General features: G+C 51.1%; 1 protein-coding gene across 2 annotated transcripts; it reads left to right on the plus strand.

The window, feature by feature from the left end:
• Positions 1-2,734: 2,734 nt before the first annotated feature.
• On the plus strand, positions 2,735-17,645 carry CXCL12 (C-X-C motif chemokine ligand 12). Of its 2 annotated transcripts, none has more exons than XM_019716566.2 (4): positions 2,735-2,895; positions 6,906-7,023; positions 9,095-9,181; positions 11,789-17,645. In XM_019716566.2, exons 1-4 carry the CDS (start codon positions 2,835-2,837, stop codon positions 11,880-11,882), a joined length of 360 nt encoding a protein of 119 aa, XP_019572125.1. In that variant the 5' UTR covers positions 2,735-2,834; the 3' UTR covers positions 11,883-17,645. The 2 variants fall into 2 exon arrangements, with proteins under 2 accessions (XP_019572125.1, XP_019572126.1); XM_019716567.2 differs by having other exon boundaries at positions 2,737-2,895; positions 14,499-17,645.
• The last annotated feature ends 1,022 nt before the right edge of the window (positions 17,646-18,667 follow it).

Below are 18,667 nucleotides of genomic sequence, written 5' to 3' on the forward strand. Positions count from 1 at the left end.
CACAATCCGGCCATAGACACGCACCTGCCTTTTAACTCGACAGCCAGACCCCTGCCTCCCTCCCGCCCTGAACTCCACATGACTAAGAGGTCCCCAAGGAGCAGCAGCGCTGATGCTGGGTGTGAGAGATCCAGCGATCTCACAGGAAAGGTGGCATTGCTTTGGTCCTTGATGGGAAACTGAGCTCCCTGGAAGAGAAAGAAAAGAAAGGTGGAGTCTTTCCAGCAGAGACAGTGGTATAAGCAAAGGGCAGGAGAAAGGGTGGGGGCTCTGCTGCTCTGGATTTGGGAGGTGCCCCTGTGGCTGAGCCCAGGTAACAAAGGTACGATCTGATGTTCACTGGCCCCCAGAATGTTGGCCTGCACAGAGTTACGAATTCCAATAGCTTGCTAACTGAAAAATTATGGAGACACCTATAATACAGGTCTTTGGCTTCCCTACTTAGGATCATAATTCCCTCCCCCTCCCTGAGCTCCATTTTCCCACAGCACTTAATCACTTTCTACCTTCTATAGATTCTAGTTACTTATGTTTAGTGCAGTTTTCCTCTCCTTCCCCCAAACACCCCCCATATAAACTCCAGGAGGACACGGGTTTGGGTGGCTTTTGTGCTTCCATTACTAAAATATTTCAAAACTTAGCCCGTGTCTTGCACATAGTAGGTGTTCAGTATGTATTTTAGTAAATGGATGGTGAAAGTGGTGGACTCTGACGTGTTTCACAGTAATATCGGTCCTGGGGTCTCAGGGCACCTCCAGGAAGGAGGCCCTGGTTCCCCTCCGCCCCAGCCCACGCGGCCCCTCCTGGTGGCTCCCGTGGGCTGTGGGAACAACACCTGATTTTGCGGCAAGAAGGAGGCAAGCAAGAGGCTTTGACATTTGCTTTGGCCAGACTAGCAGGCAAGGCTCCACACGGCTTCCCCAGGCTCCAGACTCCTTAAGTCCCGGCCGTCCCACTTACGGCAGAGCCCACAGCTTTACCCGGCTTCTCAGTGATGTGGGAAGAGCCTGAGCCTTAGTCCACGAAGACCGGGGGCGGGAGGCAGCCGGAGCGCGCCACGAGTGGGCGAGCCGGAGGAAGAGGGGTGGGAGATTTTACCACCAGAGGGCGACCGAGCCCAGTCGCCGCTCTCTAGTGTCCACAGCCTGCCGGGGCTCCAGAGATAGAAGCGCCCCAGCTCTCCTGCGAAGAAGTGGAGGCCAAGGAGTGCGAGGACTGTTTTCTCCGCTGGATTATTAGTTTCCTCACAGGCAGGAACCAATTCAGTGGGATTCCCAGCACTATGTTCAGAAGAGGGTTCAGCACAGGAGTGAATGAATTAATGCATTAATGAATGAATGACGATGAGTGGTTTCACAGCACACTTAATTGGGCACTGAAGTAGTTTTGGAAAAATAGACACAAAAGACACTCATCCCCACGACTGGAGTCCCAGAGCTCCTGCAGCTTCCTGCTGACCGACTCCACCGGTGGCCCCCAGCTGGAGCAGCTGAGCCCAGGCCCTACCAGCCCTGCCAACTCCCTCAATGACTGGGGCTCTGGGACTCCCCAGGGACAGAAACCTGCACCCACCTTACGCACCTTCGATGGACAAGGGAGTAGAATCCACTCTACTGTCTGGCTTTATGGAGTGGGGCAGGGAGAGGTGGCTGGAGCAGCCTGTAGTCACTAGCAAGACCCAAAAGGGCGCTCTTCTTCCGGTGCCTCCGGCCTCCACTGAGGCCATCTCAGGGTGTCCAGGTTGGGGCACGGAGAACTGCCAGGAGGGCTAGACACCACCGAGGGTCGTCTCCGTGCTGTTTTCTGGACCAGAAAGGCACAGGGAGGGCAGGGGGAAGGGAGAAAGGAAAGCAGAGGAGTTCTCTCAGCACTTTGGGTCACGCAGAGCATTCACTGGGGAGCAGGAGAAAACACTGAAGTTTACACAATTATTTCTAGCTTCTATTTGTTGAGCACTTCTCTGTGCGGAGCGGAGTCTCCTTCAATTCCCCCAGTTTCACCCCCCGGGGTGGGAACGGTGATTAGCCCATTTCCCAGTCGAGAAACAGAGGTACAAAGGGTTAAGAAAACTTACTCAGAGCTTAGGACAGAACTGCTTTTACTTCCTTTCCACGACACAGGATCCTATTTTAGAGCCCCAGTTTTACAGTTAAGGAAATGAGGCTTGGCTAGTGAAGCCATAGCATTGGCTTGGAATCAGAATTGCTCTGAATGCAAAGATCCAGCTCATACCATTTTAGGACGAACTCTGGGGCCATGGCCCAGTGGGCCTGGGTCGGTGGTCACATCGAGGTCCTACACTCTGAAAACAGGAGGCTCTTAGCTACCTCAGGTGCTGCCCACCCCATCAGCCCTCACCCCTAGGGCCGACTTTGCTTTTCCTTGGTTCTCATTCAGTTCTAGCCTATGGAAGTCAGTGCCTCCATCTGGACAATGGGGGCAACAGCCAGCTCTTCAGGCCAACCTCACTATGGGGCTTGGCTCCTCACTGCAAGTCAAACTTACAGAGCAGGGCCCAAGGGAACCCGCGAAGGCCAAAGGCCTGACCACACTACAGACCCAGGAGCACCCCTGGCATGGAGGAGGGGTGGCAGGGAGAGGACAGTTGGAGAGGGCCTGTTGGAGGGAACACCGGGCAGAGACCCTGGCCATCGCGGGGCCAGGCCCGGCCCCCGCGGCGCGCCCCGCCCCTCCCTGCGCTCCTCCCCGTCTCGCTTTCGCCTAAAGGGCTGGGCGCTCTCTCCTCGCCGCCGCACTTTCACTCTCCGCCGCCGCGTTCGCTCCGCCTCTGGCCTTGGTTCTCCCGTCCGCCTTCGCCGCCTTCCGCCAGTGCCATGGATGCCAAGGTCGTCGCCGTGCTGGCCCTCGTGCTGGCTGCGCTCTGCCTCAGCGACGGTGAGTGCGTTCGGCGGCGGAGGCTGGACAGGAGCCCGGCTCCCGGCTCCCGGCTCTGTGCGGGGCCGCGGTGCCTCTGCCTCCTCCGCCCTTCCCTGAGCGAACCCAATTCTCGCGGTTGTGCATAGGGCGAAGCAGCGCATTTCGCCGGGCGCGCTCCCTAGGGATACAGCGTCGAGCCCCGCGCTCAGCGCCACAGCAGTAAGGCATTGCTCTCCGCAGCTGGGCTCGAGTCCTAGGACAGCCGTACGGCCGCTAGATTTAGAGCGGGCTTCAGAGCGAAGTCCCGCAAGATAACTGGGTGTTCACGCCCAGGGCACTGAGTCGGAGCGCCGGAATGGGGGGCGCGCGGGTCCCTGGCTCTTGCTGGCCCACCCAACAACTAGTGCCTTCCCGCGCCCGGCTCGGTTTCCAGAGGCGTATGGGCTCTGAAGCTTCGCTGCGCACGGAGCTGGAGATGCGATCCGCGGTTGGTGTGGGAGGGATCTCCACGCAAAGCTTGATTCGCATTGCGTTGTGCTTGTGGTGGCGGTGCGATCGCGTGCAATAGCGTGGCTGCCCCTCCACTCGGGGCCCACCCTCATTTTGCAGCCCCCAAGCCAGGCTCGGAGGACGGGATGTACCGAGCAGCGGTACAGTTCGCGCCACCCACGCGGTCATGCTTCTGCTCAGCTCCATGGTCCTCAGTGACGCCATGTACCTGGGACTGTCCAGCCACGGCCTCCCGGCCTCTTCCCAGGGTCACCCTACGGAGGCCCAGGGTCTGTCCGGGTCGCGCATGCCCTAGCCCCCAAAACACACCTGCAGACAGGCGCCTTTGTGGCCAGCCAAGCCGGTGCTCCACCTCAGAATGAACACTGCCTGCAAAGTTCATTCCAAGGCCTTAGGGCCACTGGGCAAGGTGGTGTCCAGTTTCACGGAGAGGGAGACAGCTTTTTTTTTTCCTATTGAAGCTTAAGTGAATCTCACTGTCCTGGCACAGGACACCACTGCTGCTGCTGCAAACCAAAATAAACTGTTGCCTCTGAACACACAAAACAAAACCATGTTAGTCAGGCCATGCTGCTAGGTCTATTCTTGGCCGCGAAGTTTCCAACAAACTGCAAAAGCTTAAAGGACATTCTCTAGGTGCTCTAGGTGTAGCTGAGGTCTGTGCAGGGCCCGAGCTCCTGGAAGACCCCTGCTGCATTCTGTCCTGCCATGGTCAGGAAGCCAGTGTGGGTAAAATGAGCATGCCTGGGCCTGGGCCAGGCAGGGGGCCTGGGCATACAGGGAATCTTGGCTGACCTCTGGGAAGTGTTCCTTAAAAGTGTAGTAAGTTGTTGGTCAGAGCTGCAGAGGGACCAGATCAAAGGTGATTTAGAATTTTTCTCCTAGCCAAAAGAGTGTCCTAAACTGAGTCTCTAAAGTGACTCCCAGGTCATGGGGGCACCCTGATTTGGGCATTAACAATTGAGAGGTCTGGTGAGCGTGGAGGTGTCATTGCACACTTCTCTGGGGAAATGGTCCTGCTTCTAGCTTCCTCCTCCTCTGGGGAGCTGCAGAAAGGACCTAAATGCAGGGACCCAGATCATTGAGTCTTTGGCATAGCTGATCTGGGGGCAGCACAGCTAGACTCCTCCTGACCCTGGAAAGCCTTGGTTGCTTGCCCCTCTTGGCAGCCAGGTGGTCAGGTCAGGATCCTGGTCTCCAGGCTGGTGTGGTTCTCCTTGCATGCCAAGGCCAGAATGCACTATTGGAACTCTTGGAGCCAGTGTACCCAATGCTGTGTCCCAAGCTGCACTTGGGAAACACGGTATTGAGGCTCAGATTGGGGCTCCTGCCCTCCCCCCACTGGTTGACCTCAGCCAAGCAGTTGGGCCCCTGAGTTCCTGGACTTCCAGGGGTTAAGCCCAGGGTGGGCCCCATTTTCAGACCAGCTGTGTCTCCTATCTCTCCACTAGAGTGGAAGGTTCTCTGGTAACTGCTCTGAAAAAAAGCCGAGGTCACCAGGTCCCAACCCCCAGTAACATTTGGGCTAATCAGGTGTCTTTCCTGCCACATTCAAAACACTTGCAGAAGTTAGTAATATTGACAGAAAGCTAGAGGAAAGGACACAAGGTGGACACAACGCCGCTGAGTTCTCTTGATAAGGGCACTCGGGGCTCTGTCACTTTAAAAAACCTGCTGAAATTCCCCACTTGATAGGCAAGCAACTGGGTCCTGGGAGCAGGAATATGAATTGCTTTTGAAGGAATGGATAATCCCAGGGGATGAAGGGGGGAAGAAGAGAAAAAGAGAAAGCCTGTGTTTTGAGCCCAGACTCAGCTCTGATTTCTGGCCTGATCCCCACTGCACGGTTAGTGGAGCCAGAGCAGCTCCTTGGACATTGGAGAGCAGCAGCCCCCAACAGCCACAGCACTCACGCCTTGTACTTTCCAACTCCCTGTTGCTCTAGGGTTGGGGCCTGTCCTTTCTTATCACCTGCCCAGTTGCTGCTCAGCTCAGGAGGAACCATGAGAATTCCAGGGAAACATGGAGTCTGGACACTGGGAGGGGAGGGGAGAATTTAGTTCCTCCTTTACCCAGGCTGGCCAACCCCCAGCCCTGGGCTGGCTTTCCCAGGTGGTCTGGTCACAGGGCAGTACACACATAACCTGCAAGGCACTGGGTGCAGTTGCTAAAAGCCAGGCCCGGTACAGACTTTCTGGAGTTAGATCGGGGTACATGGGAAGGTGCTCCAGGGCTCTCCAGCACTATGGGTCAGCTGAGTCCCCCAAGCCAGGCCTCCTTCCTCCTGGTTTTCAGGGGGTCGGATTTCATCTTGGGGAGGAGGGATGGTCTGCTTTTACCCTGGACTTGATGGCTAAATAGGATGCTGTACTCAGGCCAGGGCATCTCTCAACTGAATGCAACCTTTAGAGAAAAAAAAAAAAAATTAAGTCCCTCATTTGCAAGCCTTCTTGCAGCTTCCCCACCTCTCTGGCCCAAAAGCACAGAAGTTCAGAACCACCAGGAGGCCTCTAGGAGCTCCGTAAACAGGAGTACTTAAAAAAAAAAAATTTTTTTTTTTTAAATTTCTGGACTAAATATTCTCAGAGGTACATTTATTCCCTGATGAAAGCATCCACAAACTCAAATAATTTGGGTTATTAAGTAGGGCTTGGATAAAATCTGCAGGAAAAACCCTCATAAGTCCCAGCCCTCCAGGGCTTGCAATTCTAAACTAAAAGGGTGAGGGTGGATTGGGCAGGAGCCTTTTGCTAATTTACACTAATGAGTGTCAATTATGGCATTTTGCAAACTGGTGAATTAGCAAAGGAAGCTATAATACAACCCAGGAGGCTGGAGGGTCCCTGCACTGGCGATGAAAGCTATATTTGACTCCAGACCTGATAATCTCTATTTCTTCTGGGAAGTGCTGGGGAGAAAGTGGGCCCCTGGCCTGCCCCCTGGGGACTCCCAGGTAGGAAGCCAGCCTGGATTCTTTTGTGGTTACCTGGGCTTAAGGTAAATGTGAGACAAGAAGACTGCAGGTGGGAGAGTGCAGCATCCCCAGGAGAGCTGGGGTGGCTCCTGGGACGAGGCTGGGACAGGAGCAAGGAGAGGAGCCTGGAGCCCCCAGATGCCCCCCCACCCCAGTTCTGCGTAGGGAGGGATTTCTTTGTTGGCCTTGGAGGAGTTAATCTTGTGAAGAACTGGGAACCTCAGTACCTTGGACTGAAACAGTTCTCTCCTGTGATTTACATACTGTATCTTAAGACATCTATCTGATCAGGGGCTTCTTATTTTAATTTCCCCACCCTCCTTCCTAGGGTGCGTCTCTCCACAGGTCCTTTTGACCTCTTGCCCTGTAGAAGCTGAGCTCGAGGAGAAGGTCTTCGCCAGGACACACACATGACTCATCCCATTGCTGTCCATCCTCCCATCATCCCACCACCTTCTCCCTGGGCTGCAGACCCAGACGCGTGTGTATCTCTGAGGCCTGGCAGGATAGTAAGAAGCCGCCTTGTTCTCATTACCTCTTCTAGGGAAACCGGTCAGCCTGAGCTACAGATGTCCTTGTCGATTCTTCGAGACCTACGTTGCCAGAGCCAACGTCAAGCATATCAAAATCCTCAACACTCCAAACTGTACCATTCAGATCGTGTAAGTTGGAGCATCATCATCCAGGAATGTGGCATCTAATGGGCACCTAACTGTCAGACTTGGTAAAGCTAGAGAAATGATGCATGCCAAGTGTCCAGCCTTGAACTTGGCAAAATTAGAGGCAGCTGTTACTACAACAAAGACGTTGAGTACACCCGCAGGCAGTAGTTTCCAAAGCCACTCTGAACCTTGGAGCCTTGCTGCGCTCACAGTGGTCGTATCTCTTCTTTCCAACTGCCTCCCTTCAGCACAAGTAATGGCAGCCCATTTGGATGCACCTCTGGCTGGAGAAACAGGCTTCACCAGTCTGTGCTTAAGTAAATTAGCCAGCCCTTGGCTAGTAACGATTTTCTCTGTCCTGCCAGTTTCAGGGCTCTGGTGCTCTCAATGAATCCTTTCTCACAGCACAAACTCACAAGACCCAAATTCAGTTGAAGTCGTCTTTAACCATTTGGTGAAACTCAAAATGATCAGCTCACTTAACTGCAGTGTCTCAAACACCACACATGAGTTTTTGGTTTTGCTAGTGCTAACATCTTATTTCATTCATGTGGGAAACGAGACAAACCAAAATCACACACACAGGAGACACAGAGATCGCGTGGCCTTCAGTGCAGGAGGCTGGGCGAGGTGTGCAAGAAAGTCACACTCGGCTACCTGTTGCTTGGCCATCCTGTGCCCTGAGTACCCGTGCTTACACACAGCACGCTCATGTGTCCAGACACCTGGGAGGTGATTCTGGGGGTCTCCTGGGGAGAGCCCACCTCCTGAAAAGCCCCAATGCTGCAAACTGATGGGGATACAACAGTTAGTATGAAAGCTGCAACTTCCTAAAGACTTTTCTGCCCAATGACTACTGTTTTTAGGTTTGATTTTCATTGTCCCTTTTTCTAGCCTTCGCTGCCTTGATGTGTTTGTCATTTGCAAATGTTTTAAGGCACGAGTAGATTAATGTTTTTTCACTTTGCTTATAATAAAATACTACCTGTCCTTCGAGAAGTATTGATCAGATACTGAATTGAGCGGCATGGGACTGCTTTACTGTACATATTATGCTGGTTCACTTGCCTACAGATGCACCTTGAAGGTGAAGAAGTCAGATGTAATTTTCAGGTCTGGGCAAACACAAAGTTAATAAACAGCGGGACCTAGATTTGAACTTCCATCCACCTTGCTTCAAGCTACAACCCTCTGCAGCCTCCTTCACTAACTGGCAGGTTGTATGAAGACCCCTCTGGGCATCCCAGAGCCACTGTGCTGGCCTTAGGTGTCCTCACAGATCCGTGAGTGGCTGCCAGGAGTGTCCTCAGGCTACTTGAGAGTCCCTGGCACCCAGGGCTGTATGGAAAGGGGCCCAGAGATAAGTCCAGGTCCTCCTCCAGGAGTGTTCAGTCAGGCTGAATGGAGGTGAGAAGTGTCAGGAACTTTTAGAAAACAAGTGAGACCGTAGGACACTCGGTGAACTTGTAAAATCTCTCTGGAAACTGTTTTCTGGCAAATTACCTATCGTCCCCTCCCCCAGCCCTTGCAGACCTCCCCTCACTGCCTTCTCACCTCTCCCCATTCCCCAGACCTGTCCTTTGCAAGTCTCCTGCCTCTAGGCTTACTCTTAAGTCTGTCTTCTACGTACTATCAGGATGATTTGCCAAAACAAAAATCTGCTTCTGTTACTCTGCAGTTTAAAGTCCTCACACGTTCCCATAACCCTGCAGACAGAACCCCTCTCCTTTGCCCTTTCGTCTGGCCACAGGTTTCTCGAGCATCCTGTCCCCCACTAGCCCAGCTCCTACTTATCGTTCAGTGTTCAGTGCAAAGGATCCCTATGGAAGTTCTCAATGGAGTGCCCCCTACAGACCTTTGTCACTCCCCATATCTCTGCTGTGAAGCTTGCCACACTGATCGCATTGTGTTCCCCAGCGCATCTGAGCTCCTCCTGACCCTGAGCCTGCCAAGCAGGCCCCTGGCTCCAGTCAGAGTCCTGACACAGATGTCGGACTAGCAGATGCACAGGTTGCAGCATTGCCTCCTTCCCGCTTGGTCACCTGCACACTGTCACCTCTTGTTTTGGCAGGGCAAAGCTGAAGAGCAACAACAGACAAGTGTGCATTGATCCGAAAGTGAAGTGGATTCAGGAATACCTGGAGAAAGCTTTAAACAAGTAAGCACACAGCCGAAAAGGACTTTCCACTAGAGCCACTGGAGGAAAGCTAAACCTGTATGAAAGACAAAAGGGGCGGTGTGGGGGGAGGAAGGCCTGGGTGTGAGGGCCAGGCGTGCCTGCGGGCGGGCCACTGAGCTGGGGACGGTGGGAGGTTTGCCCAGCGTGTAGACAGCTGCATTTATAGCATATGGTACGATATCACAGCTTATGTGCATTTGCGCCCCTGACCCTTGCAAATTGGCTGTTTTATAACTGGGGTTTTTCTACACAATTGTATTATCTCAATAGCATTTCCCATCAGCCACTTCCCTCATGATCATCATAATCATCATCATTCTCATTATCCTTTTAAATCAGTGATTACTTCAAGATCTGTATTTGGTTTGTTTTGGAGTTTTTCCTCTTCTCCCTGGGGAGTCTGGGCACAGTCAGGTGATGGCCAAGCATGGAGTTCAAACAAGTGTCCTTTCTCCAGACGCTGAGGTGCGGGGAGGACTGGGGGTGCCCCCTCGGGCACGCCCCTCCTGGAATGAAGGCCCAGGGTGACTAGACACTGACCATGCTAGGCAGTGGCCACCACCCGCACCGTTTCCTTCAAGCTCAGTGAATGGACCTGTGGGCTCCATGTGGAAGCCACCATCACTGGGGACTTGTGTTCAGACACCCTCTGCCAGTCGTTCTCAGCCCCTCCCTGCCTCCAAGAGCATGCTTTCATCTCGCTTCTGCTTATCACGTCTGTACATGCTCGCTCCCTCGCTAGCTACTCAGGGAGGAGGGTGATGGCTGGGGCTCCCGCCCCTCTTCCCGTTGCCCTCCTTCCTGCTCAGGCCCTCTGTGAGAATCTATCTGCTCAGGCCTCCTCTGGACTGGGGCTGGCCTTCTGGGGCATGGGACACCATGCCTTCTCCTTCCCACTAAAGACAAGTCTCTGCAGAATCAAATGTAATTTTCAACCTGAGAGCTTGCTTTGAGGAATTTGCTTTCTGTGATTGCCTCTGAAGCCTGTGTGTGCTATGGAGGCTCTACAAACACTGAGGTTTCTGAAATCTGAGGTGAAAAAAATAAGTGAGTAAACGAGCCTCTTGCTACTAACCCCTTCTCCTGAAGCCACAACAGGGTTTCAGGATCCAATCAGAAATGTTGGCAAGATGAAATTTCTACATATAAATGTGATCCACAGATGGGCCTGGTGCTATTTGTAACTTCTTGCAAGGCATTTTTTATATATTTTTGTGCACAATTTTTTAAACATTTCTTTAGAAAACAAATGTATCTCAGAATATATTTACAGTCGATCAATTCATACATTTGAAGTGGAGCCATATGAATGTCAGTAGGTTACGTTTCTCTATTATCTTAAACTACTGGCAATTTGTAAAGAAGTACATATGACATAGAAATGTGATTGCAGCTTTTTAATGTTAGCCACAATGTATTTTTTCACTTGTACTAAAATTGTATCAAATGTGACATTATATGCACTAGCAATAAAATGCTAATTGTTTCATGATATGAACATCCTACTGTATGTGGGACTTTATTTACCTACAGTAAAACCCATTCGGTAGATGTGGAGTTCTTCCATATTTCCTGAGTTTATGAATATGAACTGGCTTGCGAGTCAGCTGCTGTGGATCTCTTCTGCCGAGGTCACGTGTGACAACACATGGGACTTGCTCAGGGTCAGCATAGATCTGCAACTCAAGTTTTTGTGTCTTTTTTTTATTTTTAACTCAATGGAAGCGGCAGTACTAGTTTTCTGAAGAATAATATTTGGCTCACTAATTTCTCTTCCACTTCGTTCTCCTCAGTTCTCCTAACATCCCCATGTAATCTCTAGAGACGCAACCCTGGTAATATCCAGCTTTCACATTTTCCCATGTAAAAATCCCATAATTCCAACCCATGGTTAATATCAAGCTTTCTGAGGAACAGGTGGTCTTATCCCATAAATCATGAAATACCATTCAGCTTGAATCATTTTAATGGGACAGTCTTGAGAAAGTTGCTCTCATAAAATGCTGCTCACCAGCTCTCTCCTTGCTCTCCAGAACAATCCCAGTCATTCCCAGGGGTCTACAGGCATCCAGAAAGGAGAATGTGATGTGGGCCTCCTTCTTTCCCGTCTCCTGGATGGCCTCTGAACCTTGGGCCTCCAGCTCTGATTTGCAATGCAGAGATTTTTCAGATAAAGCAGAGAGTTCAGCTCTGCACTGAGAAAGAAAGAAGCCCTGGAAAGCAGGTTGGGGTGAGATACAAGACCTTGTCCAGTCAGTCAGCTTGCCTTCACATCCTTTTAGATGTGAACTCCTTTCTCCACTGGAAGCCCCAGGCTACAGGGGAGTCAGGGTCAAGGAGGCAAATTGTCAATTGCTGTAACCAGCTCACAGGTGTTATGGAAGCCCATGTAACATTTTTTTGAATTGGGGCAAATGTCTCATTTACTTTATGGAGCATGGATGGACAGTGCTTGGCCCAGGGGCTTCCAGGGCTGAGACTGAAGACAGTGAAACCAGTGCACGGGCCAGTCGTAAATATTGTGCAGACTAAGATAGATTCTTGTTTATTTCAACATTATTAATGGTTCTACTAATTTTATCGAAGGGGACGCAGAGAAGAAAAAGTGGGGAAAAAAGAAAAGATAGGAAAAAAGAAGCGACAGAAGAAGAGAAAGGCTGCTCAGAAAAGGAAAAACTAGTTACCTACCACCTGGAGATGGACTGCAGTGCACTCTGCCCTGTCCCCGTGCTTTGTAAATCTGCTCTCACCTCCCAGGACAGACACCCTGCCTCCTGAGTGGCCCTCAGACTTCCCAGGGGGAGCAGCACTTTGCAGCCCCTGTGGCCACACTGGCTCCTGCTTTTCCATGCTTATTAAGGTTCCTCTGGGTCTGCTAAGTTATAAAGAAAGTAGTTGCACAGAGACTGGGCTTGGGTCGTGGGACACAGACACTGTGTGCTCTGGACTGTCTAGAACAGCTCGGACTCTAGAATGGCCCAGGACTCTATGCAGAGTGGCTGGGGTCTCCAGCATTGCCCCACGCCCCACCCCCTTATGCCCCCACCCCAGCCCTCCACCCCCTCTCTTAGAAGGCCAAGACTTACAATCTGCCATCCTGTCTGAGACCAGCATGTGGCCGCCTGGCCAAGCACAGGGCAGTCTGCTAGCCCAGCAGCAGAACCTCAGCCAGCAGGGGACATATGCCTTATGTGCTCTCATTTGTCCCTGCTCTTGCCATCCATCCTGGCCTTCTGGGCAGAGCTGGCTGTAGCCATTACATTCGCAGGTGATAATTGACTCCTGTTCCCAAGTGTCCATTGCTTGGCCCATCACCTCTCTGCCTGCTTGGGTGGGACTTTTTCAGCCCCTGTCCCTGTGCCGGGGGCTGTGTGAGCAGCTTTACTTCCAAGCTAGCATGGATATCTGCAGACCATGCAGGGAGAGCTGGGATGAGCCCTGTGCTGCCAGAGAACAGATGTGGAAGTGCTTCTCAGGGAACCTCCTTGCTGGGTAGTTCATTTTGTAGATTTTTTACATGGGTCCCGGACAACATGGAGGAACTTTGCGAAGGGGCTGCAACTCCTGGATTCCTAGCTTATCCCCTCCCCCTCCAAGACCCTGTGCAATTAGGTTGCAGGACACAGCAGCCTTAGTCTTCACTCATGGGAAATATCTGCTTAAAGTGAGCATGGTTCAAGTTCTAGAACTTTCCTCACTCCTCTCCCTACAGAATTATGTGTGAGATTTCTTGCCAAGTCTTTCTAATTTGGACCGGAAGGATGGGATCACGAGGGAGGGGGAGGGAGAGCATGGCCCTGATGTCAGTAGTGCTTTGAAAAAGGATGCCTTAAATATCTACTCTTCTCCCCATCCCCCATCACACGTAAACACACACCTTGCACCCCAGACAGCTGGTTATAATTTCAGTACATGGATCCAGAAAGATGAAGTGGATGGAGGACAAAGCAGATGGACTTCAGGAGAAGAAAACTCCAGGTCCCTGCGTGTCAGACTCACCTGGGTCACACAGCACTGTGTCCCCCTCAAGCTCTAATGTGCTCCTTAGTTATTGCAGCATGGAGCATTACAGCCTACCTTTCCCCAGTGGAGAAGCATCCCACTAGGGCCCTGCAGCCGAAGACCTTTTGTGTCCCACTGCCATCCTTTCAGCTGGCTGTCTCCCAGCCTGGGCCCCTCTTGCCAGCACCGGGGGTAGCAGGCCTGCTCCTGGGTGTGTGGGGATCACTCACCCTGCCCTCCCACCTCTGAAGGCATCTGGATGTTAGCTGAGGTGCCCAGGGCCTCGGTCCTTTCTGAGGAAGCAGCAGAAGTCCAGTGTGTGGGAGCTTGGCTGGGCTAGTCCTAATTCTTAGAAAAGCACCCACGAGAGGGTAAGACCTGCGCCCCCATGCTGTCCTTCATTCTTCACTGTGAAGCAGCTATCTCTGTGCCTAGAGGGTGACAGGTCTGCCCTGTGCACCAAGGACAGCTAACTGGCCTCCAGCAGCCGTAGGTCAGGCCATTGCTGCCCTGAGGTGACAAAGTGATTTCTGCAGTGCTCACGGGGACAGTGCCTCCCACTTGTCGTGGGAGAACAGGGGCTGCAGGGATTAAGAGAGCTGGACACAGGCAAACGTCCTGCCCTCCCATCACTCCACTGGCCCTGCGCCTCACTGTATCTGACAAGTGGGCATAGACCCAGCCCCACTAAAGGGTCCTGGGTTAGTGGGGAAGAGCCAAAGAGCCGGACCTTCATGCCATGGTGGGTTGAAACTGGGCAATGTTCACACATCTGTATCAGGTGAGCAATGAGGGGGCCACTCCTGCGCCCAGCCCTCCAGGGCTACCCCTGGCCAGGCCACTGAGAATTCCCGGGGTAACTATGGGAGTAGGCGGGCAAGCAGTGGGTGGTACCCAGGCCCTGGATGAGCCAGCAGCCTGTGCTGGGCTCCACGTGAGGCCACCTAACGTCTGCACTGGGAGAAAGCAGCATGCCCTGTCCTGTCCTGTCCTGTGACCACTGTGCCAGGCCAGCTCCATGTCCTCATTCATCTGCCATGCCCTAAGCTTGCTGCACCAGTCTGTCCCCTCCGCTTCCAACTCCCATCCATCCCTCTGCTTTGGCCATGCTATCTCTCTTTACTAGCCTCCCTACCCAGGGCCTCAGAAGGGAGATGCGGCTGGCTGCCAAGATTTGGAATTCAAAGGTCAGGAGTGGAGGGCCGGCTGGAGTGGGTGGGCTTGGCTTCTCAGTGTGAGGCCTGGCCGCTGCGGGAACCCGCCTTAATGGTGTCTCCCTCTCTTCTGTTAACAGGAGGTTCAAGATGTGAGAGGCGCAGGTTGGGTCAGACGCCTGAGGAAGCCTTACAATAGGAGGCCAGGTCTGAGATCAGTGTTAGCAAGGGACCCCAGCCCGGGAAGACTCAGTGCATTTCCCAGGGCTTTGTTTTGCATAGTTTGGCTTACTTTCACCATTTGATTATGTAGCAAAATATATTCTGTTTCTTTTCCATTTAGCTTGATTACCCAATGTCACTGGTGACAGGAACTTAGAGTAAAACCATTATTTTACGTTATTATAATGTCTTTCCCATGGAGCCCCTGGTCTGACTAGGGTTCCTGAGTTTTATGTTCTTCTAAGCTGCATAGGCTGGGATCCCAGACTGAAGGAGCCGTGTCCACATTTTGAAACCCTGGGATGGAGAACGCCCCTCCCTCTCCCGAAGTCATCAAGCAGGACCAGTCAGCATGGGCAAACCCTAGTGAAGGCTCCCTGTGCCACAGGGGGTGATGGAGGGCTAGGCTCCAGAGCACTAGGTAGGAGGCTCACCTTCCTGCAGGTGAGCTTCCCTGAGCTGCGGCAGGCAGGAGGGTGAGGCCAGAGCAGGGCAAGATGCACCTTCATCCGAGCTCTCCTCTACATCCCATCACGTTCTTCTCATCATTCTCTCTCTCATCCATCATCATGTGTATCCAAGACTGTCTCCATGACCCTGGAAAAGGACTCTCTCGAGAAGAAACTTTAATTTAAACAGGGCACCAAGAAGCAAATCAAAATGTATTCTGTTACAGGTCCTGGACAAGCTGCACATCTGTGTCTAGTTTGGAATATTGTGTGTTGTCCAATCCTGTGTTTATGTTCAAAGCCAGTGTCCTCGATGCTGCATGGTCAGTTCCTCATATGTATGCAGAGGCTGAGCGTGAGGACATGCCCCTCGGGGTCTCTGACCAGGCCCCTGCCTAGGGCTGTGATAATTTTGGTGGATGACCTTGTTTCCCCACTGATCAAAGCCATGGGGGTCAATGGAGCCCAGTGGACTTCGGTTTGCAGCAGCACTGACCTCTGAGGACACAGCCCTCAATGTTTCCATAGATGCTGATATGTCAGCACTGTAGTGAGTTTATCTCATTGGATCAAGCCCAGCATTATTTTGGGACTAACAGAAATAAGAAAATAATTCTCAACTTTTTTTTGTTTTGAAATCCCGATCCATAAAATAACCAAGCTTGGGAATTTTTTTTCCTGATTGGACTCTCACCTCATTTTGGGTCGCCATTTGGCAATCCCATCATCTCTTCCCTTACACTGTGGCCCCTGGACCTTGTCACTGCTGCTGTTACCCTGTGCTTCCAGGACGCCCAGCAGGCCATTCGTTTTAGAAAATCATGGGACATTTAAGAAAGCTGGTTAAGGACCCTGATGTTTGGGGTGTTTCTCCTTACCTAGGGCAGTTTGTAGAGTGACATTAAACAATTCAAATTTTTCACTTTTTAAAAAGGTAGGCACTTGAGGGTTTTTTTGTTTTGTTTTATTTTTCATTTGGTCTCACTAATACGTTGCCCCTTTGGTTCAAGATCCTAGTAAACTTTTTAAAATTAAGCAAGTGGAAAAAAAGAAGGGCAAAGCAAGGAAATGTATCAATTGACAGGACATTGCAAATGACACGCAGAAAGTATACTATAGTAAAATTATCTTGAATTGTAGGTGTTTTTAGATTCAGTAATGTTTGGGTTATTAGTAACATGTGTTAGGCATTTACATAAGTGTTCCTTAAAATTGTATATTCATGGTAGAAGGGCAATCCACCAACCAAACAAAAATTCACATCCTCCAAATTATGTTATATTAAAAAAAAAAGTATATGGGGACTTTATTAGTTGTAAGGGATATAGAACTGGTTTCAAAACCCTCTTTTGAAATTAACCTGTCACTACAGGGCTTCTGAATTATACCTGAAGCTATTGAATTTTCAGTGGGAGGGTCATTTGCCAGGTAATCCAAGATATTCAAAAATCTGGTGAAAAATTTGGAAGCATCTTCCCTCGGAATCCATGAACCAGAACCAGTTAAATCTGTTACTCTGAGGAAACAAATACACCCCTAAATCTTGACTACGATTAAATAAAGAATCATTTCTGTTTCTCCCCTATGGGGGAAAAATAGGTAAGAGTAGAAACTGCAGGGAAAATTATTTGTGTAAAAATTCCTCTACTTTCGATCTGCTCCTAAAAGGTGACTTCCCAGCTAAAGCAAATATGCATTTAAATAGGCTATTTGCAAAGGAAAAGGCTCTCCCTGTTGCTTTCAAAATACAAGCCAAGTGCCTCAGGTGTTTAGGAGTTACCCAGCTGTTCCTTCAGGCCCAGTGCTGCCTCTACCCGACATTCCCTTGGGCTCAGCGTAACCTCTAGGGGGTCCTCTGCTGTCAGCCTTTGCATTGCCCAGGGAGGGGGCGGGGCACGCGGGGCGCAGACGTGCTGTGTGTTGTAATCTGTGCTATGTGTTTGCGCTGTTGTTTGTCCTGCTGTCTCAGGCCAGGTGCTGAGACCCTAGCGAGGAGACTCAGGAGAGGCGCTCCTTTGCTTGAGCAGCGGGCTGCGTAGCAAAGGCTGCAGAGCCCCTGTGTGAAGCCCAGAGTTAAGCCTTTCCAATGATCTCACTTCATCCTTCTTTTCTGACCACGGCCCAGTGTGATCACCATGGGCTCCCTGGCTGGGACGTTTATCACCTTTCCCAGCTGTGGTGCCTTTTGCAGCTGGATGAGAATTGTGGGGTCCTGATCCCTCTACATATGTCCCCTGATCCATTCTGAGGGAACCCATCCCTGGGAAATGCTCCCTAGAAATGCCTGCATCCCCTCAGCAGACCACTGACAACCAGGTTGAAAACCCCACAGGAAATGTATTATCCTGCCACCTCGCTGGACTCTCAGTCTCTGACTAGTGATGGGCTCAGTGTTACATGTGATAAATACTGTATTTTGTATTGTTTAAATTGCATCTCCCAGATAATGTGAAAATGGTCCAGGAGAAGGCAGCTTCCTATATGCAGTGTGCTTTTTTTTTTTTTTTTAATAAGTAACAACTCCTTTTGAGAAACAATTTCTACTTTGAAGTCATATTAATGAAAAGATGTATATGCACCTATAATTGTCCTAATAAAGACATGTATTCAAATGTAGCAGCCAATGGATTGAAATTAGTATTATGGTTTGGAATTTTCTAGACTTGATTTTTCTCCCTCAAACCCTGCAGAGAAGGGTGTGTGATCCTAGCTGCAATGGTTAGTGGAAAGCAGGCCATTGTAATGTGAAACATGAGCAAAGATTCTAAGTGCTACCCACCTCTCTTGGTGCACAAATGTGGAGCTGGGAGAGACATACCCTTTTCTCTGCGTGTCCATAGTTTGGCTGGTGCCCCTCTTAATGGCAAGCTAGTCCTCTGCTCCAGAAGGATGGCTCTGGGTGAAGGCCAGGTGTTTGTCTGACAGCTGTGGGGAAAGACACCACCACAATGAAAATGAAAATTCCATTCCTTCCAGTTACTCAACCTAAAACCTTATAGTCATCTTTGATTTATTTTATTCTCTCACAACTCCAAGCTAAAGCATTAACAAACCCAACTAGTTGCTTTCAGAATATATCCAGAAGTCAATCACTTCTCACCTCATCCTCCGCAGGCTCAATGGGAGATAAGAGGTTATCCCTGAAGGCACTGCTGAGGACCAGCCTCCAGGGCCTTTCCTGTCCTGTACTGGGGCCCTTCTGGCAGCTGATTCTCTCAGACTGTCCTGCACATTGCACACAGATGAGCCCCTCATACAGGGCTCTGTCCTCACAGGGATCACCCCTTCACACTTTCTACCACATTCTCTCTGGTCCCTGTCAACCACGCTGGAAAGGAGAGGCCCGCACAAACACCCCGAATGTCCCAGTCCAGATTGTTTTGCCCTCTGGGCCTCTTGCCCACAGGCCCTGATGTGACCAGGTCACCGCTGTGCTCAGAACCTAGTGTGTTAAGCATAGGGTGACCGCAGTGTGGTTGCTTAGGGGCAGGAGGAAGAAAGGAGGGTTAGAGGAGGCCGCGGGGAGAGGCGTGTGGGTATTCTGCAACGAGTGTGATGTGAAGGTGCGTCTCAGTCGCCCAGCAATGGCACTGAAGCTCAGCATCATCAGGGGCAGGAAGATTAGCCTGGAATCGTGT

This window comes from Rhinolophus sinicus, linkage group LG07 (assembly GCF_036562045.2).
Source record: "Rhinolophus sinicus isolate RSC01 linkage group LG07, ASM3656204v1, whole genome shotgun sequence".
NCBI lineage: Eukaryota > Metazoa > Chordata > Mammalia > Chiroptera > Rhinolophidae > Rhinolophus > Rhinolophus sinicus.

Excerpts from the sequence above, each read along its gene's own strand:
- CXCL12 (XM_019716566.2), top strand. The coding sequence starts at position 2,835 with ATGGATGCCAAGGTCGTCGCCGTGCTGGCCCTCGTGCTGGCTGCGCTC. Across the intron at positions 2,896-6,905 it reads TGCGCTCTGCCTCAGCGACG|GGAAACCGGTCAGCCTGAGC; the intron begins GTGAGTGCGTTC and ends TACCTCTTCTAG. Across the intron at positions 7,024-9,094 it reads AACTGTACCATTCAGATCGT|GGCAAAGCTGAAGAGCAACA; the intron begins GTAAGTTGGAGC and ends TTGTTTTGGCAG.